The 23,994-nt window shown below is 41.2% G+C and overlaps 2 protein-coding genes across 3 annotated transcripts in view; both read right to left on the reverse strand.

The window, feature by feature from the left end:
* Positions 1 to 172: 172 nt before the first annotated feature.
* The window catches only part of clpb (caseinolytic mitochondrial matrix peptidase chaperone subunit B), a 50,546-nt gene continuing 26,724 nt past the window's right edge, over positions 173 to 23,994 (reverse strand). Inside the window, exons 9-17 of one of the 2 annotated variants that reach the window (XR_004897358.1) lie at positions 21,283 to 21,338; positions 21,007 to 21,051; positions 20,368 to 20,529; positions 20,081 to 20,237; positions 19,519 to 19,592; positions 19,274 to 19,393; positions 18,046 to 18,150; positions 17,080 to 17,331; positions 173 to 346 (exon numbers count right to left, since the gene is read on the reverse strand). Coding sequence is in view for 1 of the 2 variants with exons in the window: in XM_031293307.2 (XP_031149167.1) it covers positions 17,134 to 17,331; positions 18,046 to 18,150; positions 19,274 to 19,393; positions 19,519 to 19,592; positions 20,081 to 20,237; positions 20,368 to 20,529; positions 21,007 to 21,051; positions 21,283 to 21,338 (917 nt within the window). In the remaining variant the exon portion in view is untranslated. Of the gene's footprint in view, positions 347 to 16,979; positions 17,332 to 18,045; positions 18,151 to 19,273; positions 19,394 to 19,518; positions 19,593 to 20,080; positions 20,238 to 20,367; positions 20,530 to 21,006; positions 21,052 to 21,282; positions 21,339 to 23,994 lie in introns of those variants that run through there. The other variant, XM_031293307.2, reaches the window with a different exon arrangement.
* On the reverse strand, positions 2,519 to 5,698 carry phox2a (paired like homeobox 2A). The gene is made up of 3 exons (XM_031293315.2): positions 4,937 to 5,698; positions 3,361 to 3,548; positions 2,519 to 3,168 (listed from the first exon to the last, which is right to left on the reverse strand). Exons 1-3 carry the CDS (start codon positions 5,157 to 5,159, stop codon positions 2,674 to 2,676), a joined length of 906 nt encoding a protein of 301 aa, XP_031149175.1. The 5' UTR covers positions 5,160 to 5,698; the 3' UTR covers positions 2,519 to 2,673.

The following is a 23,994-nucleotide window of genomic DNA, read 5'->3' on the forward strand; positions in this document are numbered from 1 at the left end:
AGACTAAGCCAAACCGATAAACCAGTTTATAATTGTTTTAGGAGAGGCTGACGTGGCCTCAAAAGTAGAACTCTATACTCAATTAATGTGTTTTTGCATAATTGGGACTAAATATGCAATGGTAGCAGTTTCATTCATGTCTATTTCACCTGCTGATTTTGCTTGTGACCCAAAACACATCCTTGAATTCTGTTTCTCACATACAACCTTTGACTTAGCAACTTGCCTGTTATGTGTCGTACACTTTGTCTAATTTTCTAACAGCCAAACAACCATCACATTTTGTGTGTGTGTGTGTGTGTGTGTGTGTGTGTGTGTGTGTGTGTGTGTGTGTGTGTGTGTGTGTAAAAGAGTTGTGTGAGTGTGTTTTCTCTGACACACACATTTTTTTCTTGTTCCTTTATGTAGTCACCTCTTGGTTATGTTAAGTTAATGTAAGTTGTTTGTCCATGTCATTTTTTTTTTTTTCAATTAAAATCTAATATCTTTCCTTATTTACTCATTCTCTTCTTTTTGTTGTTGTCTGCAGGGAAAGCTGAGAGGATTAAACAGTTATGGTCCGTGAGCTCTAGACCTGCCTCACTAAAGAAAAGGGGAAAAAGTGTACGGTAAAATGAAAATAAGTGACAGTCATTTCAGTTTTTATTGAACCATGATTTCAGGAGCACGTACCTCTAGTGTTCATGAAAACAGCTTTGTTAGTTTTTGAGGTCTGCACATAACACACAACACTCTCATCACTCTGTTACACACAAGAAACCAGATCATTAAACGCATCACGTAGTGCTTCCATAATGTAGATTTATTAGAATATTCAGAGTAGTGCTATAACTTCTCATTCACTAGAGCTTCTGTCGATTCATAGTTTTCATGGACGTGTTGGTCTGTGAGACACAGGTGCTCCGCAATGAAATAAATCTGTAAAGCAACATGAAAATAATAAACAAAAGGCTACCTAATATTTATATTACTAATTACGGAATTTACAGTCACAAAATTTCATGGAACAGTCCAAAGAAATGTGTGGGTTTCCTCACTGACATAATAAAGAATATTAATAAATACACTTTTTTTTTTTTCCGTTTTTTTTTTTTCCTTTTCGAGTAGATTTCTGGAGTAAACCAAGTCAGTTCTGAAATCAGTCTTGTTACAGTGATTTGCTACAAAATGAAATAGAGATGTTACACAAGCAACTTCGCAAGCAAAAAAAAAAAGATGGAGATCAACAGAAACAAAATTATGGTATTAATGGACACACAGTATAAAACTCCAGTAACTGTCTCCATCTCTCTATATTGCCAACATTTGACCAGCTTGCGTTGCAACTCTCAGAAAGATGGTCCCATATTTTTTTGGCTGTGGGAGAGTTAATGAAAACAACTGATGAAAGATTCAGAGTGGGTGATGAGTTGTTGGTCCGTTAGAGTTCATACCACAGACTGAAGCAACAAACTCATTTGTTCCCATCAGTCCAGCAGGAGAATCATCAAAAAAACTCTTCAGTCAGTGACGAAAGTGAGAAACCAGTTGTAGTACCCACAGTACAAGTCTGTTATAATTAGATTGACATAGTTGTAGGTCACACTCTGCCTTGTGTAGAACTACATCTTTTCACCTCTCTCTACCCAAAGAACAGAGCAGGAAACTGCAGGAGCCTCAAGATCTCTGTCCCTCTTTCCCTTGCTGAATTTTAACAAAGTACCCACTGTTTGAAAGAGAAAGGCATTTTGGGACTGAGAGAGTGAAGGGATAGGACCTAAAAGCCTGGGGGAGGGTGGGGGGGTCACATTGAGGATGAGAGTGGGGGAGTCAGGACTTGATACAGTAAAGAAGGAAAAAGGGATGAACTGGGGAGGTGTCTGGTCTTGGCCCGGCTGCTCTAATTGGATTTTGGGGTGCTCTGCTCTGCTCTGCAAAGAGGTTTAGGGGGGACTCTGTTCCTTTCTGGTGAGAGTATGTGTGTCAGGGGAGCTTAGAAGAAGTTGTGCTTGAGGGTAAAAGTTTGTTTTGTTTCCACAGCAGAGACTGGAGCGTGATGTTTAGATTTCTGCTTTAAACTTGTACCTGATCGCCATGCTCATCAGAGCTGCCGCTATGGCTGGCCAAGAGTCTGTTGCAATGCAGCGAGTGTGGGAATGTGAGTTTATAAGTGGCAAGAAAGACTGAAAAGACAAAGTGAAAAAGACTGTGTATGCATGTGTTTATCAGTCAAAGCAGTTCTGATTGGGCGACACACAATCATCCTTTTGACGCTCTGAAGTTCAAGGGCCTGTACATGAAGAGTGTTGCATCAATAAATAGAGTGTGTCTTGTCTTAGTTTTATCTGAGGAAATATGATGTCTTGTTAATCTGTATGAACACATCTGAGAGTGAAAGTGAAGAGTCATTGCAGGAAGGAGACTGACCATGTCCAGAGTTTTGCAGGTGCAGTTGCATATTTTTTTAGGGTGAGAGATGGTGTCCAAACCTTTGACTTTATTATCTTTGAATCAGTTTGACACAGGATACTTTTTTTTCGAGAAGAACCGAAGGCCTCACTGAACTACAGCAGACTACACCAATGAATTCAGTGTTATAATGGGTATGTCCTGACTCTCAACAAAAGCTGGAAATTCCTCACTGTTCCAGTAGACAGCATAATGTTTGTCTCTCATTTCCTCTTCCTCTGTGCTTCAGAACAGGTTTGTCTTGATGGTAGGGTTGGGTTTTCTGTGGAAGGAGGACAGGACTCCAGCAAAGGGCCCGGTCATACTGTCCGCCGGCTGCCAGGCCTTCAGAATCTCCTGAGTCTGGGTAGCAGGTTGGGCAATGGCTGGGTTGGATGGCCCCAGACTGGACCAGCTGGGCGGCTTCAGCCCCTGGAGAACCGGAGAGCTGGAGGTGTTAACGTAGCCGCTGTTTACAGGAGCCGGGCTGGGGCTCAGGCTGGCGGGGCTGCCCAAGTTTCCGTTGGCCGAGCCCGGCAGGGAGGCCGTGCTGTCAGGTGTGGGGCTGCAGGTGGATTCTTTGGACTCATCATCATCGGATGAAGATCTCAGCTCTCCGCCCTTCTTCCCTCCAGAGCTGCTGCTGGAGCTGCTGCCCGTGGTGCCACCAGAGCTGTTGGCTTTGGCGTTGGCCGCACGCTCCTGCTTGCGAAACTTTGCACGTCTGTTCTGAAACCACACCTGGTAACGCAGACAGAGGTAACATTAATATAGATAGATAGATAGATAGATAGATAACATGATCATGTCAGACAGAAGTAAATTCTAAGTAAAAGGTTTTCCTTTGCTGAAGTTGTGTAGGCTATAATGTGTTCTACCTGAAACTTTCTTCAGGTATAAGAAAGCAGAAGAACAAACGCTTGTTCCTCTCACCTGTACCCTCGCCTCGGTCAGGTCTATCTTCAGCGCCAGCTCCTCTCGGGTGTAGATGTCCGGATAGTGTGTCTCTGCAAAGACCCGCTCCAGCTCCTTCAGCTGGGAGCTGGTGAAGGTGGTCCTGATGCGCCGCTGCTTCCTCTTCTCGTTCAGGCCGGAGGGGTCCGAGAAAAACTTGTAAGGGACTGTGAGGGGAAAATGTATATCCGTTTAGTGGTCAAAAAACAACATTTGAAATGGTCTGACTGTCACTTTAATATCGCAGAGGCCGTGGATCATAGTAACGCGGAGTGGCCCTGCGTAAATGAAACAGGACCCGTCTTAACTCGTCGGATTTTTAAAATACAACTTTTTAACGGCTTTATGAATTAATCTTTCATAATCAACCGTTTTCGTCAGTCAACAACCTACCGTACGTGTAGGCCTACAGTAGCCTAGTTAGTGGTTAGAAGGCGGATTAGTTTATTGATGATAATGTATTGCATTGTGTTCATTAAATTGCAATAGGCGGAAGACCAAATTTATAACAAAACGCTAAAAAGGAAATATCGGCTTCACAAAGCTGGTTCATTCATACGTTTTACATTTTTATTCTATTTAGCCTAAACAGGTGTTTTAGTTTTATAATGTCAACTGGGAGTTTTGTGCCTTTTAATAAAGTGAAGAAGAAGAATTTAGCCCGATTTAGCCTCAAATTAGTTAGGCCTGTAGGCGTTTTATTTAGGCTATCGAATTTATAAAATTAAATAAAAAAATACAATAAAAAACAACATTTTTGATTCAGCTGCATGAACAGAATGTCAATTTATTTTGGAGTTAGGTCTCGGTTTAAGGTCACAACACTTGAGCATTTCAGTTTATAAGCCTGTCAAAAAAAATGGATATTGGGTTTAAATCGTAAATGTAATTTAAATTTAAGAATTTGACACAATTATGGTTGCAGGGAAATTAATAATTGCACAGCACATTATGGGCCAACAGGTGTGCGTGTGTCATTCGTCAAGGTTGATTTCGATTTTTTTTAGACGATGTATTATTATTATTATTATTATTATTATTATTATTATTATTATTATTATTAGGCCTAGCAAAGTCTTCTGATTTTTTGTAGATTGACGCGTGCATATAGGCTATACTGTCAAAATTAGTATAGAGAATTAGTATAGCTTTATCTTTAAAAATCTCTGCGCTTTTCAAAGTCATCATTAAAAAATGTAATACCATTAACATGTGAATTATAACACTGATTTAGCATGCAGCTGTCGCTCTCCATAAATTCATTTTTGCAGTGCAAGAATGAAGTCTATATTGAGATAAAAATCAATTTAAGCCATTTAGGCCTTAAACTGTAAGGTTAGTTCACCAATAAAGAAAAAATGACAGTTGACAATTAGATGCCCCTCCTGTTTTTTATGTGATAGAAGCGGTTAGTCCCCGTTCAAGCCAGAGCAAATGATAAGGACGACAAAATGTAGCCTTCTGTTCTTTTCTCGCTTAATAATTATAAGCCTAATGAACAACATCCCATAACCTTTCTTTATATCCCTGCAGACCTTCAGACCTGTAGGCCTACCTGAGGAGTAAGGTGTGGGCTGGTGCTCTCGCAGGGCTCCCAGGGTGCAGCTGGCCGTGCTGAGCGGAGTGCAGCCTGGGTTGGAGAAGGGTCCGCTCCGGATCGGGTTGTACTGGAAGGAGCTGGCCTGGCTGCAAGAGCTGAAGTCCGCGTAGGCCGACGCTTCCATGGCCGCCATGCAGGAGTCATAGGAGTTCAGGTAGGAGTAATCCATCTTATACATGGAGATGAGCCGGTGCAAACACCGGTCTGCAAACTAAAAACGACGAGGGGAACTCTGAGCAGATAGGTTTGGGTGTGTCTCTAGCCGCCTTTTATTTTAGCAGATAGAGTGATATTGTTCAAACCAGTTGGAGTTGGTCTGTCTCTCAAGTAGGATATCTCTCCAGTAGCCTATCTCTTGGTTCGTCTCTTCAAAACTCCTGTCAGCTTTGTGGTGTATATCTCACTGTCACAGGGCTGTCGTTCGTGTTTCTTGGTAAATAATCCAGATGTTTTCGCTTTTCTCTCTACAGCTCTTCACTCTCCTTTTTCACTTTCTCCTGCTCCTGCTTTTCTCTCTGCGGTTTTCCTCCCTGGACTGCAGTTCGCTCTGCTCTCGCGCTCCGTTTGACAGCGCTCTGCTGCTCGCGCAGTGTTTATAATAAACTTGGCAGAGCGCGAGACAATAGCGAGGCGGTGGTCTAGTTTCCATGACAATGCCACCAGTGAGTGAGCGTGGACACGGACGGCCCCCCTCCCACCGCTCACTGCACCGCCCACGCGCTCCAGAGCATCGCGAGCTCGCAGGTGTCAGCAGAGTTTAATCCTCAGTCTAAAAACCAATGGCTTCTTCATTTAAAACAACATAAAGACGTTATAATGTGTAATAATGTTATAATGCTTCCTTTATCGGACGTTTCCAATTCTGGTGAGTCAAGTTATAGCTCAGCGATATGACCAAAAGCAAGCCTCAATCTCTTTCAATTACCATTTCTTTTAGATCTAAAGTTAAAAACTGCGTTTATAATGCGTTTAATCAGCTCACAAGACCTCCATGTCAAAATAAGGACCATTTTCAGCCAAGACAGGTACTTCTATGCTTATCGTCTCCCTCTACGTTAGGCCTATTTCCCCTCATTTTCTAACAATAGCCTAGTGAAGAGAAAAATATTGGAAGAAGGATGCACTAAATGGGACTTTTGGGGTTTGAACTCCAGAATATGAATAACCTACTGTTTGGTCAAATAGCCTATCACAAGATAGGCTATGTCTATAAGCCTGTAAAGATTTAAAAAAATGAATATAAAGGAGCAATATTCGTTCAGTTTGGCACTGAAATTTGCCCGATGGGCCTTTTGGACGCATCTACAAGAAAACACACTTAGAATAGATATAGCCTAGCCCACTTTCGCTGTTCTGGGATAGTCTGATTATTTTATAGGCCTACAATTAGTTTATGTCGAAACAGTAGGCTATAATTAATAGCCTATATTAACATGTGACAAGAATGCATAATATGAGCAGGTACAGGTTGAGCCCCAAATAATGCTCCGTAGCCGGTCAATATAGTTTTACTGCCCCTCAAACGGCTCGTGGAAACAACTGCAGCTCAGCCACAGAAGTCTTTATGTGGGGGAAAATGTCCAGATGTGACGGTGATTGGTGAGATTAAAAGCTTGATTTGATTCCGATCACTTTTACGGAAATGTCACCAGAGTGAGCGTCGCTTTGATGTATAGGACTAGAGAGGGAATTGGCTGCGGAGACAACCACGACAGGCTAACCATAAACGCATTGACGCTTCATAAATTGGTTTAAGTTTATTGTTCGGTGTCATACAATGTGATAAGTCATATCCCACACGGCCCCCATCTCTCTCTCTCTCTCTCTCTCTCTCTCTCTCTCTCTCTCTCTCTCTCTCTCTCTCTCTCTCTCTCTCACTCACACACACACACACACACACACACACACACACACACACACACACACACACACACACACACACACACACACACAAAAGAAGCTTGAAACCTGTAGTCGCGCGCTCCATGCAGTTTCCAAATCTGGTGCTATTTAAAAAACATGACGGCTGCATTTCAGGCTCTATTCAGGAAATTAACAGGCGTTTTATTAGTGGATACATTTCACCAATATAACCCACAAACCAAAATTCCGTTTCACGAGAAATTAATTAAGTTTGGCTTGTGTACGCGCGCTCAATTGTGCGCACTCTTATCTCTGCTCGACCAGAGACTGCATGATGATGCTCCTTAATGTCATTAACCCACCAAACGCGCGCGCATGCGTGCATTTGCCGCGCTGTGCACTTCAACCACAAATAAGTATAAATAATAAGATTTGTTAAAGCGTTTATTGTGTGGTTGGTGAGAGCTGGTGGATGTTTGGGGCGGGGCGGCACGCGGTGCTCCTGTTGATACAGTTGTTCGTCTTTTGCTGATGTTGGCTTGCAGTTCTGGTTGAACATCACTCATGTCTGTCGCTGTGCCCGAGTCCGAGGCTCACGAAGGCCAGACACAAGAGCTCTCTGAGCACCCTTTCTGGAATAGTATGCCTAGGTCTACGGTGTTGGGCTATATCAAAGTATCGATGTTTTAGACCCAGAACTATGGCATATGGGCTAATGGGCTTATAGGCTACTGTAAGTAAGTAAGTAAGTAGGTTATAGGTCTCGGTAAATAGACTATGCTACCGCAGACTCGACTCACTTTTAGTTGTGGTATTTATATGACATGTAGACCTACACACAGGCTAAGTGACCAGTCACATGGACTAATAAGACACCATGCCGTTGCATTAGCGTAGTGAAAAGAAAAGTGTTCTCATAAGCTACAGCAACGCCAATATAGCCCATTGTTCTGTGTGATTCCTGATCCATATAGCCTATTTTTAAAGCCACATAAAATAAATATAGCCTAGGCTACATTTTATAAGCCTGGTGATTTTTTTTGGCTCGCACATTAACCAGTCAGCTCCCAGGCCACGCCGTCTGTTGTGTGTCCTCGTCCCGTCTGGTGGGTTCAGAGGTGAGTTTACTAAGAAACTTAAACTGTTTCAAAAGTTAAACTCTCCAGGCCGTTTCTGCCTCTCAAAAAAGAGCAGCCAGGAGCGACCCTAGCTCTCCCGCTTTTAAGAATATAAACTTTAATCCCTTCAAAGAGGGGACCGGTCTCTTCCAGGCCACTAATCCGCCCTATAGTGCTCCAGCGCAGGGGGAGACTTCTCCTCTGCGGAGGCTTTAACTTTGGACTTTTACATTCATGGGCGATTTGACGGAAACAGTAACGGGGATCTTTGGCATTCATGACGTCTGAGTCAACAGTGGGGTACACAATGGTCCCCTAGAGGCTCCTGAGGGCCCCTGAGAGAGGAAGCCCGACTATAGGGATTATAGGCCCATGGAGGACTGGGTTATTAGGGGGAAATCTTATGGACACACTTAACATAGGCTGTCCGTTTCTAATCGGAGTTATGATTGATTTAACATCAAAGGATCAATTCACTTTTTCAGTGATCAGTGTGTGTCGTTGATTTAAAAGCTAAAGCAACATTATTACATGTTAAAACATTAGGTTGTAAGCGATTAAGACCATTAAACAATTAACCACAAGTTCCTATATGGAAATAATGAAGGAAAACATATACTGTAAACCCAGATTTAGTAATTAAACTTCTTATTCTTTCATGTTTATTTATTATTGTTATTGTTATTGTTATTCATGACTAAGTCAATTAGATGTTCGTAATAATCAGCTTAAGTATGCAGTGCACAGATCATATTAAGCAGAGACAACTAAGGACGTTATGGTTCTGTAGGGGAGGGGCGGGGTCAGTTAAAGTGTGTTTTAAAAATGTTCTGTTAATGTTTTGGGTGGGAATTTATGTTATCTGGGTTTTAGTTATGTATGGCTGATTTAGTGTTCATGTCTATATACATTTATTGTTGCACCATGACCAAGACCCGGGTGGGGACTGATGGCGTCTGGGCAGTGAGATGTTCAGTGGCTCAATTACAGATTGGAAATCAGTAACTCTGGCTCCCGAGTGAAACTTTCCACACAGTATCTAATATTGGAAAGTTACATTGTTTGTGTATAGTATTCTCATCTGTTTTATTGGAATACATTTATTAAATACATTATTCTTAAAGTCGTACTCACATAAAGGAAAATAAAAATATGTATATAAACAAATAATTTCTCCAGTAATGATGTGTAGCCTAATGTTTTATATTTGTTGTGTTTCTTTGCATGTTTAAAGCTATAGTGTGTAGTTTCTGCCTCCCCCATGAGACATTTTAAGTAATGACAACAAAACGGTCAGCGTGTCCACATAATACAAGCCTTCCGTGACCAACCCCACCCCTCCTCCACGCAGTTGCTAGTAGCCAAGGAGGATACGGAGGATTAAAAAACATGATGGACCCTTCAGAAGAGGTAATTATCTGCGCGCAAGAGTCGCCTGACCACACCAGTTTCTGAACATACTGAGAAATACAGAGAGAGTTGTGTGGAGCTGATAGTCTTAATTAGCTTTGTATCAACTCATTTGGCAATGGCTTGGACGTTCATTAATATAAAAAAGTTCCGCTCTAAAGCTTTAACATGCTTATTTTAGACAACATGACTCCAGAAAAAAAATAATTTATGTTTACCAATGATTTTTAGTAATGACTACTAATGTAAACTTGATTTGTCTACTGCATCAACTTACTGCTCTGTGTTAATACAACTTGACCTGGTAAGTTTCATCTTAAACGGTTTAAGGCAACGGGTTTCCCTGCAAATTTCTAGTAAAGTCAACTAATTCGGGATAACAAGGCCTACCACAGCATGAAGAATACTTCAGAATATAAGTATAATTACTTAATCGTTATATAATCGGATGGTCTGTGTTTTGTTGTTATATTTCCCTTGATTAATGAATTTAAGTTCTCTATTCAAACATCGATCTTCCTTTTTTAATTTTCTGATGAATCATAAATAACTATGCATATTAACCAGGGTGTAAAGCGCTGTGATCGTAAAATGTAGCCTATTATTCCGAAAAAAATAAAAAATAAATACAAACGTAAAATAAAAATCGTTCTGTCTGTCCTAGCTTATTTCAAACACGAAAGTGGCGTGATCTGTAGAGAAATCCTAATTAAATTCCTAACATTTGTTCCCCCTCTGCTCCCATCTTTTCTGCCACTGTAATTGTTAATGATGGTCTTCAACCCCAAAGACAACGACTGGAGACCTGCGGGGCTGCAGGCAGATTGGCTTTAACGACGCAAGCAGTAGGATAACTTGTGTTTGTCAGGGTGGTGTGGGTGTAGAGACTGGCCTCTATGATTGATGTCTGATGGCCCTGATGGAGAGATGAAGAGGTGTATGGATAGAGAAAAGGCATAAGAGATGAGTGAAAGATGGGACAGCGGCGACACTGGTTTAAAGAAAAGCCACGCGGGAGGCCCCAGCCCGGTATCTGTCCCGTGACACGCGGTGGTGGTCTGAAAACCAAGTGAAGCTGTCAGTCACAGAGAGAGCCTGCCAGCTCCATCCATCATGAAAGCTCAAAGAAGAACATGTCCCGTATGCCGAAAGCCGTTGTCCTGCTTTAGACTGAGGCAGCTATTGATCCTCATCTGGATAGAAGGCCTACTCTTTGTCGAGCTTTGTAAAACTTGCAGTTAAATGCGCACTGTTAATAGTCTATATATTTATATTGTATTAAGAGTTAATTTAAGTCAGTGCCACTGCTCGATCATGTACAAATAGAGTCAAACTGATTTTACATTGCAAGATGTGAGCATAATGGTTGCTGTACAGCTGCTGCAATAAAATGCAACCAGGGGGACAAAAAAGAAAGAATTGGGCACATAGACCTCATGTTGAAATTTTAAATAGATATTTTTTTATTTATTTAATGTAGAATATACTGTTATATATAGCTATAACTATTTGTGATGATATGACCCTGATAACTTCATTATTAACAGTTGTAATAGGTCAAATTGATTTAATAGGCCAATTCAAATGATTTGCCTATAGGTTTCATCCATTCTTGAATTTAGCTGTTGTGCAAATTGAATTATTCGCTGAATTATTAGACCTATAGCCAACCATGATAGATAGGATGTGGATAGCATGAACAGTGAAGTCTGTTTTCGTTGCACTGTATCACGTTATAAATGAGTCCCCTAATGCTAATCTAATTGCCACCTGTGCGTAGTTTGCGCACAAGCAAAATACGCCCCATGGCTGATTGAATTCTCTCTCTCTCTCTCTCTCTCTCTCTCTCTCTCTCTCTCTCTCTCTCTCTCTCTCTAACATACACACACACACACACACACACACACACACACACACACACACGCACACGGTTTCATCGTCGTTATAACAGATAGTCTTGATATTTGTAAAAACTTTGTAAAGACTAACCATATTATTTAATTAATAGGACCCATAGCCTACTTCTTTTTCATTTGCTACAACTTCATCCAAGGCAAGTGTTATCTACACAGCCGAGCAGCCAGCTCTCCGCCTGCAGTGTTACTAAAATGTGTCGTGTCATCGCCCCTCTTAAGATCCTCGTCCCTCGGCGGTGAATTTGATTGCGCATAAAATATAATCAAAAATCACAGATCCTGCCGTTAACATCGGCCTGCGTCTTTACAGCAGCGAAGGCTGGCGGTGCATTTGATTTGCCCGGTGATGGATGAGAGAGGTGCAGGAGGGAGGAGGGTGGTGGGCCAGGGGCCGGGGGTCCCGTCGGTGCGCCTGTCCCCGCATTTCAATCCCCAATTACCGGAATGTACCGTGACGCTTCGGCTCAAGACGACGGCGTGCATCTAACCGGGTTAGAGCAACAGCACCCAGTGTAGTAACATTCAACTCTTCACTCAGGTAGTGTTGATACGTGGGACCGTAGTTTATTCTACAGGAGGAAATAAAATAAAACATTGATATAAATTTAAGCTACAAATATATTTTTTAAATCCCTTAATACAATGATTTTTCAGTCGAGGCTATTTTGACCTTTATGTGGTCAGCTGTAATCTATGCCAAAGTGCAACACCTAAGAGAAGTTAAAGGCGTTAATGTAATGCATAATGATAATGAAATAGCACAGAGGCAAACATCCCCAAATCATCAGAACATATAGATTAAAATCGCACTTGTATGCTTATAGTACATGTACAATCTCATCATATTGCACCAATTTGTCATGTTTAAAATATTATCATTGGGACGTGCCTGCTAGAGAAACCACTGGGCTCACTGAAGATCATCATATTGGATCTAATGACGTCAATGAAGTTTAGTCAAAAATCCACATATATTATCAGATTGGATCAAAAACTTGAAGTACAACACAGTCTAATATGACCAAAATAATTGTCCAGCACAAAGGTTCATCAAGCTGAAATTTCGTCAATTGCCAAAAAATGTGGCCATTAATATTAACCCATCAAATTACACTCACACTAATTTAAGTCCACTCTAATATCAATTCAACATACATTTATCAGTCGGAATGACGCAGAGCAGCTGCGGTTATTCACATGCTGCGTACATCTCTCCACTGCGGCACCAGACCTGTATTATCCTAATGGATAACGGCATGTTACTTAAAAAAGAAGCTTTTTAGGATAAAAACCAGGTCCCGGGAGACCACAGTACACACACACGCACACCACAGCTGGAGCAGCGAGGGATGGCCGCGCGCAGGAGAGCTTCTCCAAACACGCTAATTAGATCTCGAGCTCTGGCCCCGCGCTCTGAAAGCAGCCCAGCGGCGGGGTTCGCGGAGCTGTGGAAAGTTAATTGAATTAAATTCCCTCTAAACTAATTAGGCTGCAATCTGCCACGCGAGCTGTCCCTGAGCAAGGTTCGAATTAGGCGGAATGGATTCTTTCCTTTTCTTTAAAAGAAAGGAAGGCAGACTGGTGTGTTTTTGGTGGGGTCCTTTATTTGTCTTTTATGCTAATTCTCCCAGGGGACTGTCACGTGATTGCCTTGCGGTAACCGGACGGCATCCCGTCGGTGTGTACCACCCCTGTCCACAGGTCCATCCCCGAACCACAACAAAGACACCATACTGTATGCCCATACGTTAACACGAGAGCCAAGAGTAGCCTATCATTTGAGCAAACATGTAAAACCTAAATAAAAAGCTTTGATAACGCTGCTGCTTTACTGCTGCATGAACGAGAAGCATCTTTAAAGCTGAGAGGTCCGAGGTAATGGAAGTGAAATCGATCGCTTTCCTGGGGGAGCACAATGAGAACGAGAGGGAGGGAGATATGAGCGGAGTGCGGAGGGACACGGATGAAAATCCCCCGTTAAGAGCAGGGACAGATATGATAATGGGAGAGCCTCTAGTAGTCGTTCATCATTCACCACCTCCACCTGGCTGCTGCAGCTCTCTGAGCCCACCACTGCACAGCAACTGTACTGAAATGTAACACACCTAAACTTCATTACCCATCAGAACAGAGATGAGTATTCATAAGCAGTAGAGCACATTCACTCAGCATTGTCCATTTGTGCAGTGTGCATGTGACACATCAAACTGGAAACCATATCACAACAAATGCCCATGCTGGGGTCTTATCTGAATAAACACAGTACCGTCTTAAATCTGGACGGACTGATGTAAAAAGAGCTGTTTGACTCTGAAGAGTTACTCAATAAACCCTCTACTTCTGACCAACTGGACAAAGTCTGCAACTGCTGCAGGGCCCCAGACCCCCAGAGATAGTAAAATGGTTTTGGTCTTTTTTTTATTACTATTATTTTGGGTATTTTTGGGTATGCATTTACTAGTCACTAGTCACTATACTGACAGTATAGAGATGAGAGGGAGATGGGGAATGACATGCAGTCCGGACAAAGTAGCAGGGACGTTGTGGTTCATGGTCAGCACCTTGTACCCCGGCCGAGGCCTAGCAGGGTGCCCAATGTTTTTTGTATTTTGGTTAATTAAGGTTTGTGTAGAATTTGCAATACTAAAGTGCAAAATGAACTAAGGCCATATCTTATTACTTAATCTTGTGGCAGTTTGGGCCCTGGTATTTGAGAAAGCAAAGAAATTCATAGTAGGGTAACAAAAAATACTGGTCTTCAATTTAATACAGATGTTTTCGTACTAATGACAAGTGTCTAATTTCTCTCATCTTTCTGGTCTCCCATTTCCCTCATCCTCCCATGTTTGACCTTTTACCTTTACTCGCTCACTGTTTTGTTTTGCTTCTCTCTTGCCTTGAGCTCTCTTCCATTTGTATACGCAGCAGAAGGTGGAGGAGACACACCAGGACAGAGTGGGACAGAGACAGACAGATGGACATCAGAGGAAGAGGGAAGGACTGAGAGAAAAAGGTGGAGGAGAGTGGGAAGCTGAGCATGGGGCGGAGGGAGAATGGGTGGAGGGGAGTGAGCAAAATGTAGCGAGATAGAGTGAGAGGGAGGTTAGGACGATGGAGGGCCAGGTTTCTGTTTCTCCATAATCTAATCAGAGAAATGGCAGCAGTCAGAAATAGCCTGACGGACAGACTAAGAGCCTCTTCTCTCTCCCCTCCTCCTCTTATTCTTGTCTTCCTCCTCAGGGAGGGTAAATGGATACACACATGTGCAGACACACACGCCAGCTTGACTTCCTAAAACCATAAAGTGTAGATGTGTTTGAGGGTTATAAGCGATTGGAAAAAAGCCTTGAGGTATCATAGCAAAACCTGATCTACTGTCCAGATGCAGCCACTTCAAGAGTCCCACTTGTGAAAATGTCTGCTGTACTGTTGCTCTTTTGTACATCTCCACAACATGAAGATAAAAATTTTTAAGTCGGCCTATATGACAATTTGTTTACGGTGCAAACTATAATCATACAACCACAGAGTAAGCTTAGATTCATAAGTTGTTGGTAGACAAATAAAAGAAATCTGTACTTCCTTTCCCTTCTTTTCAGTTCCCTGGAGGTACAACAAATGATCATACAACCTTTTGAGGACCAAACAGTGGGCGTTATGAATGCACAAAATATAATGCACTGTTCTGCTGAGGTACGCTGATGACGTGGGTCTAGGTAAAAGCCACCATCCTTTATTGAGTTCCATTATTTAAACTATACCAATCATAAAGGAGATGGATAATTAATGAAGCAGGATTTCAGTTTTTTTTATTTTTTTTTCTAGCTTTGAGACAATTGAGATGTTACTAAAAAAGTGTTATTGGAAGAAGAATGGGGCTGCAATTAATGATTATTTTCATTATTTTCAAGTTGTGGGAGCCCAACATGACATCTTCAAATACAAACACAAATATATTTAATTTACAATTATATAAAAACAGAGTAAAGAAGCTGGAAAATTGACGATTAATCGATCATTGAAATAGTTGGCAATGAATTTTTCCCAATCATGGCAGCCCTACAGAAAATGACTCTGGTGTTATGCTGTAAATCAACAGGGAATGACAGCTGTGATTCTGTAGATGTGAGTAAAACAAGCTACACGTGTTTGTTGTTGGGGGGTCCAGGCGGAGCACAGTAAGAGTGAATGTGTCTTTTTTTCTTCTGCATGCTAATTCCTCCCTATAGGAAAAGCATTCCTGCAGGGTGTGTGTGTGTGTGTGATGTCTTCTACATTTCTGTAGCATTAACCGCGCTGCATTCCCTTCCAGCTTCCGACACAGACCCCCACACACAGCAGAATTCCAAGGAAATTCCTCTGTCATGTTGTTTCACAAGGTGGACAAGCTTTATTGTTGCAGAATTCCCACCCAGGCACTGGTCACACACACACTCTCACACACATCCATCCATCCATCCATCAATCAGGAGTGTCAGTGCAACACAAACAGAACAAAAAACAGAGGAATTCCCGTTTTGTTGTGATGACTTTATTTACGCGGTGGAGGTTGGGATACAAGAATGAAAAATGTCGCTCGATTACATTTGGCGCCTTGTCAACATGCTGTTGAAACATTTATGAAACAACACTTTGAATATTATTTCTTTATGACTCTAAATTTCTCTTAATGTCAGATAGACTTGCCTGCGCAGACACACACTGTACAGCACCAGAGCACGCTGTCGTGACAAACGAGACTTCTTTACATCAACATGCATCAACAGAAACAATTCACAAGGCAGTTATATTACCCATCATTCAAATGGGCTGCTTTACATTTCTGCTTAGTATTTCTCCACGAACCCATTCTTTGCTAAAATAAAATGAATAAGCAGATTGTGTTTACAAACATTTATCAGTGAAGCTCTGCTGGTGAGTAAACTGTACATTAAAGTGAACAACAATCTGAGGCAATGTCAAACTATCTTTGGTCATTAATACTTCCCTTTTCTTTACAGCGAACGGACAAACTCAAAGTGGATGTTATTTATCCAACTTTGGCAAAACATTTGAATTCCTAAATCAAATTTTTTTTAGTATCAATCAAAAAAATCAACTTTTTAAGTATTAAAAAGGTTTGTTTGCTACTCGTTAATGTTCTATCAATATTCATTTAGATTTAGATTTGTCGTCCTGTCTCTGCCAAAGCATACAATGACAAAACTGCCATTTATCCTACCAATGTCAGATGTTCATTGCCATTAACTTATATTTTTATATCTTTAAAAAATATTATTTATTTTGGCTGTTTTCAGTGACCTACACTACAAAGTGAACATTAAATTATCACTGTCACAGCTACCTTGATGCAAAGCTTTTGTTTTGACTAATGAGATGGCTTCAATCCACTGATGAGATGTTTGATGTTCATGAAGCTGCACATGCACGCTGAAGCCTCTATGCTACGTTTACAACGTGCAACATATTTACTTTTATTTATTGGTTTTATATCTAATGAGTCTGTGTGCACAGCTCTTGCTATCAGCACCCAGCTGATATGAAAATCTGTCGTAACAAACTTTAATGGTCAAGTAAGTTGACTTAATATACTGCTTACAGCACACATCGTTTGCAGATATCGTACTGCAATATTGCGGAAAAGTTGGCATGTAATTACTGCATGTGTGTACTGAAACAGAGAGACAGTGATGCGTTTATCAGAGGTACTTTTATTGGTAACATCCATCAAGAAGCATCTATCCTGCTGACACTATGATGATAATGATGATGATGAGGATATGTGTGTGTGGGGAAAGTGTACATGTGTGCATAAATATCTGGATATATCCTCTGTGTTTCTTTGTTAGTGTTCAGGGCTGAGCGGTGGACGTATGTCCAGTGTTCTGGATTTGCTGTCCTCTCCTACCACCTCAAGGCGCAGACTGGGCGTGCTCCGCTCCTCCAGGTCCTCTGGTTGGACGGACAGACGCAGGGTGCAGCCTTTGGGCAACAGCTCCTGCTCGTATGCTGCCGCTAACTGGTTGACGACCCGCCGCTCAACCTGAGGAATCAGTGACGAGGTCAGTGGTGAAGCAGAGTTTAGAAAATTGTATTTAAATCAGTATCCTGACTGGTTTGCTTAGTGTGATGTCTCCTGTTTGTGAGTTTTCCTATTTTGCATTTTGACATTTGAACTTCTCAAAACCAGTCATTGTTCTCAGCTGAAAGGAGGCTCTTCTTTGATTGATTCACTGATCGTTTAGTCTATAAAATGTCAGAAAAAGAGTGAAAAATCACCATCAAACTTTCTTAAAGCTCAAGGTGAGGGCCAGCAAGTTACGTAACATTTTACTTACCAACGTCATTGCTAAGATAGAGGGATGTGCTCTGCCAATCACACACATGATCAGACAGGCTTTACACTAAACTATAGTTTGAGCACATTATCTTAACCGCTTATCTGGACGTGAAAATCAACGCAAACATTAAATTAATTAAACAAACTATAGTATGTGTCTGTAAACGTCACTCCCTGCTTGCTCTACTGGTCTGCTGCAAAGCTCGTCTAGCAGAGTTGCTGTTTCCCCAGATCTCAGTAATGAAACTGGTGAGTAAAATGTCACAACAGATAAGAATGATACTACAAAACAAGAATAATAAGAGATTTTCCTGTAGACCCATTAAGGCCTTGAGAAGAGATAATATAATGTAATGCCTTTTAAGACTTTCAAACAACCTGGTTTGGCTGGTCTGTGTATTACAGTTACCTGCATACCTCATGTTTGATTGAGCGTGCTCCGTAATGCATGTTATACCCGCCCGCCAACAGTTCCAGAACCGGGCGCTCCCACTGAAGAGTAATGTCATGGCGCTGCTTCGCCTAATGACAGGGAACAGAAGAGGTTAATTGGGTGTGCCGATGTTTAAAAAAAACAAACTTTGAGGCCTTCAGTAGATATCATAAACAGTAAAATCAGATAGAGAGGATGGTGAATGCTGGAGAAGGAGACAAATGCAGAAGCAGAGAGAAAATACTGTCGAGCAGCATGTCTGCCGGTGCTAATCAACAGGCCCTTAATGCGTTTTAATCAAACACCAGTCAATACTAGCGATCAGAACTGCTCATTTGCTACTGATGTTAACACTCCATTCAATAAATACGATGCCATGTTTTACTCCAGAGATATAAACGCTAATGTTATGACATCACAAATACCGTATTAAAGGCAATAATGATAGCACTCAACATTTAATGTATTTAATAAAAGTGAGTGACAAACAAATTGCTCATGAGGATTCTGTAATTATGAGATTTCTGCTGTGAGCACCGCTGCCACACACAGACAGAGACAAGTAACTACGAGTCTTAAAACGTTGAAGATAGAAGGAAACACTAACAACACCCCCCCCCCCACACACACACACACAAACGCACACGTGCACACACGCAAACACGCACACACGCGCACACACACACACGCACACACACACGCCAAAATTTAAAAGACAAATGCACAGAGTGAGTCTTGAGTCAGGTTCCTATCAGTTGCCTGCAGGCTGGCAGGACACCAGCTGTAATATTAATAATTAAATATTGATGAAGGCTCCACATGTTAAACACTGTAATCACATTATAGTGAGTAGTAGTGGCACGTAATATTGATTTGCGTGTGTTCCTGCACAGCTCAGCGGCTGCAGGACAAAGTGGGTAGGGCTTTCCAGCCACACTGGAGGACACCAATGTTATAAATGTAGGGTGCTGGGACGCCTGGCTAGCTCACCTGGTAGAGCGCGCGCCCATATACAGAGGCTCAGTCCTCGACGCAGCGGGCACGGGTTTGATTCCGACCTGTGGCCCTTTGCTGCATGTCATTCCCCCTCTCTCTCCCCTTTCATGTCTAAGCTGTCCTGTCACAAATAAAGGCCTAAAATGCCAAAAAAAAATTATCTTAAATTTTTTTTAATAAATGTAGGGTGCTGTGAAGACGCACAGTGTTACATACCTTCTTAGCCCAGAAGTGGAGCTCTTTGCTGACCAGCTGGAGCAGCTCTGAGTGACAGAACGGCAGGAAGTATACAATTTCATTGATCCGACCCAGAAACTCGTCCCTCCGGTAATGAGCCTGGGGAGGAACCGAAGAATTAACAACCGAAGCATCTCGCTGCTACAGTACACTGCTGTAGAGAAGCAGATAGTTCAACTGCAACATTTCTCTGTCAATACAATATGTTTGTGAAACTGAGTTACCTTCAGGATTGGTCGAATCACAGATTCTTTAAACTGTCGGGAGATTTTGATGTCATCGCTTTTCTGAACATCCTCTGGGGAACAACATCAACATTCATTTCACGTTTGATTTCATTCACCTGACCTTTTGGTTACCTGATGGCTCTACGTCTTTACAGTGTTGCAGCAAATCACTACAGTTTGTGTGAATGTGTTTGCAATTTCTCAAATGTTGATTCCGAATAAAATAAAAAAATATATAAATTATTCTTTAAGACATTGTGATAGTTCCAGATTACAAATTTAGACGATCTGACAAACAAAATGATGTCACCACACTTCACATAATTTCATCATGCTGATTTTAAACCACAGCAACTGATGAAAATGAAAAGTAATGTCAAAATGGGTTTTAATGGGTACAAACGTGGGGACTAATAAAATCTCGATGTACAATTCATTTTGCAGCTGTAGTGTATGATGTACGAAACAAATGCAAGTCAGTGTGATGTCTGCTGTGCATCATCATATTTGTGTCTGCACTTTTACATACATACAGTATGTGTTAGTGCGTTTCTCTCACCCAGGTTGTCGGCCAGCTTTCTGCGGCTTATCGCCTCAGCTTCCTCACGAAGCTGCAGTGCATGTTGGGCGATTTCATCACTTGCAATGTTAGATGTCATGATAAAGATGGCGTCTTTACATTCGATGGTCTTCCCCTTACCGTCTGTGAGGCGACCCTGAGAGAAGGAACGGCAGGAACGTATTAAAGTTACATTTGCAAATGTTTTATCAAACAGAAACACAGGATGAATGTAACTTCACCAAGGTATAATATCTGCACTTATCTCTGTGTGTTTGTGTACACACCTCATCGAAGAGCTGCAGCATGATAGTAAGAACATCGGGGTGGGCCTTGTCTACTTCATCAAACAGGACAACAGCGTTGGGACACGCCTTCAACAGCTTTGTCAGCTGACCCCCTTCCTCGTGTCCCACGTATCCTGGCGGGGAGCCAATGAACTTTGCCACCTGTAAGACGAGGGAGAGAGGGTGCACAAAATAAGATTAACAATGTAACACAAAAAAGTATTTTGCCAGGTTAACACTTAACCTATAATGCCGAAATCCACAGACAGTTAACACTGGATAAAAATACTGAGGTGGAAGGATTCGATGTGGTTCCTGAACGTCCTAACATAACACAACTCTGATTCACTGATTAAATGTATTCATCACCAAAGCTTCACAAAGAAGGCAAAACAGGGCAAAAACAACATAAAATTGTGGTTTATGAGTCCATTATGGGTACATAAACAGAATTAATCCAATGTGTCAGTGCCATGCATCTGCAGGAGAGAGATGCAACTGTAACACTCTTTCTTGAAATGAACAAACCTCTGTTAGAGCAACGCAGTATGTGAAATTACGTCATTAGAAACAATCAAACACTTTGGTTACCTCCTGACTTCACACTAATGTATTTGGAAAAGGTAAAATGTATCTTACCTCGTGTTTTTCCTGGAACTCGGACATGTCCATACGGATGAAACCCTGCAATCACACGGTGGGTTAACCTCAACCATGCTGCTGTATCAGTGTGTATCTTCGTGTTGAACATGTGCTACCAAGAGTCACCATGGAAACCAACACAAATTGAATTTCTTCAAGGCATGAAGAGCCGCTAAATTAAATGTTTGCTGTTTTCCACCTATTGACTGAATGTTAAAACACCGGGATGTGTGTGTGTGTGTGTGTGTGTTTGTGCATGGCTACATAAAATACCTTTTTGATGTCCTTGTGCATGTAGCGAGCCACCTGTTTGGCCAACTCTGTCTTTCCTGTGACACCCGCCATCAACCGGTCAGACAGAACAGAGACATTGGTTAATTATTCAGCTTCACACAGTCCCTGCCTCCATTTAATTATTTTATTTTTTTATATGTAACATAAAAAAACAATCCTTGCCTTTTTGGAATACATTAGTATGCAGAGATTTCGGGAAACAAGCTTACTTATTTCAGACATAAAGACAATCTCTCTCCTTCTCTAAGTGCTGGCCTAAATCCCAGTTCCTCCCTCTACAAAGCTTTCAATCATCTCCTGCTCTCCAGAAGCACACATTATGTTTGTCGCTAAAATATTCTGCATATAAATGCTCATATATGATATTGATGTCTTGTGTTTGGTATGCGTATGGGTATGATGATTGTGTGTGTGTGTGTGTGTGTGTGTGTGTGTGTCTGAAAGGCTCTGGTCTTGTTGCTGTGTTTAATATTGATGTCTCATGGCCACAGTCGCTGAAGGCAACAGAGAATATGAACACTGTCTCTCCTTCATCTATCTCTCTGGCCTGTCATCTCACCATCTCCCTCTTTTTTAGCCATCTATCTGGCCCTTAATATCCCTCTGTCTCACTCTTTTCTTGACTCCAACACACATACATTCACACTTCTTCATCTTGCTGCTGTTTGAGAACATTTCAGCTTTTCTCTGAATTGGAGATTTGGAAGTTTGGTGCTTTAGTATTAAATATCTGTTGATATCGAGTTGATCCAAAACTTATATTTTTCTAAACAATACAGCTCCCTAGTAGCACACTTAGCCTAAAGAAGGCCAGCTTTAAAACAACTAAAACCAATTCACTTTTGATATTTTTGGCAGCTCAATAAAAAAATACACCCTGAATCACGGCCCTCCTTTAATTGTTTCCTACACTGTTTTTGTTTGTGTGCCATCTTTGCCTTTATTTGACAATTAAGTGTGAGAGACAAATGCATGGACAGAGGAGTGTCAGTGTGGATCTGCTGTAGCAGAAAAGTCCAGACAGAATTTAGACAGTCGCAATTCATCGCCACCCTCCCCAGCGGATATCTTTAATTGAAACCGCTGTAGTGTCGGTCTGAGATTTGTTCACTCTCACCGCTGTGTGACAGAAAGAAGTTCCTCCAGTGTTTTAAAGTGCAATCAGAGCTCAATGGGCTGCAATAAACAAAGGATTTAGAAATGGGTGGCGCTTTATAAAACCAATACTGATAAATTAAAAAAATTGCGTGATTGGTCCTGAATCAAACCTCCCAGCTCTAAACCTTTATCCATAAGGATTGTATTGATTTAAGTTGACTTGACATGCTGTACACCAACTGTCCGTCTACAAACACCTTTGTACATTATGTGTCAAGTATTACTGTGTGATAATATGCACATGGACACCAGATACTAGCCTGGTTCAAGACCTCAGAATCAACGCCCACATCTCAAATTTTGATTCAAGATTGTCTGAGTCAAGTCAAGTAGTAGTTTATTTGTCCCCAGAGGTTGTGCAGCAGTGACAACATTAATCACACAAGATTACTTGAATACAACATATAATAATAAATAGTAAAAAAAAAACATAAGTAAAAAGCTGTATTTAAGTGTGGTTGGGTGGTCAAGCTGACATTACCTTCTTCTATTAGAGTTCAGCAGTGAGATGGCTGAGGGTGTGAAGTTGTTTCTATCTGTTGGTTTTGAGTGCTGTCAGACAGGGTGGATTCTGCTTTCTTTAACAACGGTTTGTTATAGAAATCAGACAGACTTTTCTGTTGAGTACCTGTGATACTGCTGCGGACCTTGATCACCTTTGTTAATGCATTTTTCTGTTTTAGATTTGAGAGAAACATACCAACAGATAAAGAAAAAGTAAAAATCGACTCAATAAAAGATCTATGAAACAAGTTCATCAGGGACCTGTCAACTTCAAACATAGCCAGCTTCCTCAGACAGAAAAGGCGCTGCTGGCCTTTTTTTAACACACCATATTGGTGTTACATTTGGTAGTTTGGTACCTGTCCCGTTGTTGTTTATTATCTTTAATGCACCTGCAGTTGTGGCACTCACAATTTTGTTGTATGAGTCTCTGTGCAAGGACAATAAAGGTTTATCTTATCTTTTATTGGTAGTTTCCCCAGTTGGAAATTGATTGTTGATTAACTTTATTATCCCTTAAGGAAAATTGTTTTAAAAACAAGCGAGTTGATCAGAGCCTTTGTGGGCGAGCTAAATCTGGTGACACTACCAAGCTGTTCCTGAGTCAGACAGGTCTTTGAAGAAAGTATTATCTCAGTTTTTTGTCGTTTTTTATATATATATATATATATATATATATATATATATATATATATATACACACACACACACACAGTATCTCACAAAAGTGAGTACACACCTCACATTATTTACTAATGGGACAACACTGAAGAAATTACACTTTGCTACAATGTAAAGTATTAAGTGTACAGCTTGTATAACAGTGTACAGTCATGTGAAAAAATTAGGACACCCATGCTAAAGTTGACTAAAAAGAGGAATAAAAAAATCATCTTTAGGAAATTGATCTTAATGCCTTAATTAAAAAGATGAGGAAAAATCCAACCTTTAAGGACACCAATTTTCTTTGTGAATGAATAATGTATCGTAAATAAATAAATGTTCTTCCTTAAAATACAGGGGGCATAA

This window comes from Sander lucioperca, chromosome 5 (genome assembly GCF_008315115.2).
Source record: "Sander lucioperca isolate FBNREF2018 chromosome 5, SLUC_FBN_1.2, whole genome shotgun sequence".
Classification (NCBI taxonomy): Eukaryota; Metazoa; Chordata; class Actinopteri; order Perciformes; family Percidae; genus Sander; species Sander lucioperca.

Excerpts from the sequence above, each read along its gene's own strand:
- phox2a (XM_031293315.2), bottom strand. The coding sequence starts at position 5,159 with ATGTATAAGATGGATTACTCCTACCTGAACTCCTATGACTCCTGCATG. Across the intron at positions 3,549-4,936 it reads GCCCACACCTTACTCCTCAG|TCCCTTACAAGTTTTTCTCG; the intron begins GTAGGCCTACAG and ends TTCCCCTCACAG. Across the intron at positions 3,169-3,360 it reads TGACCGAGGCGAGGGTACAG|GTGTGGTTTCAGAACAGACG; the intron begins GTGAGAGGAACA and ends CTGCGTTACCAG.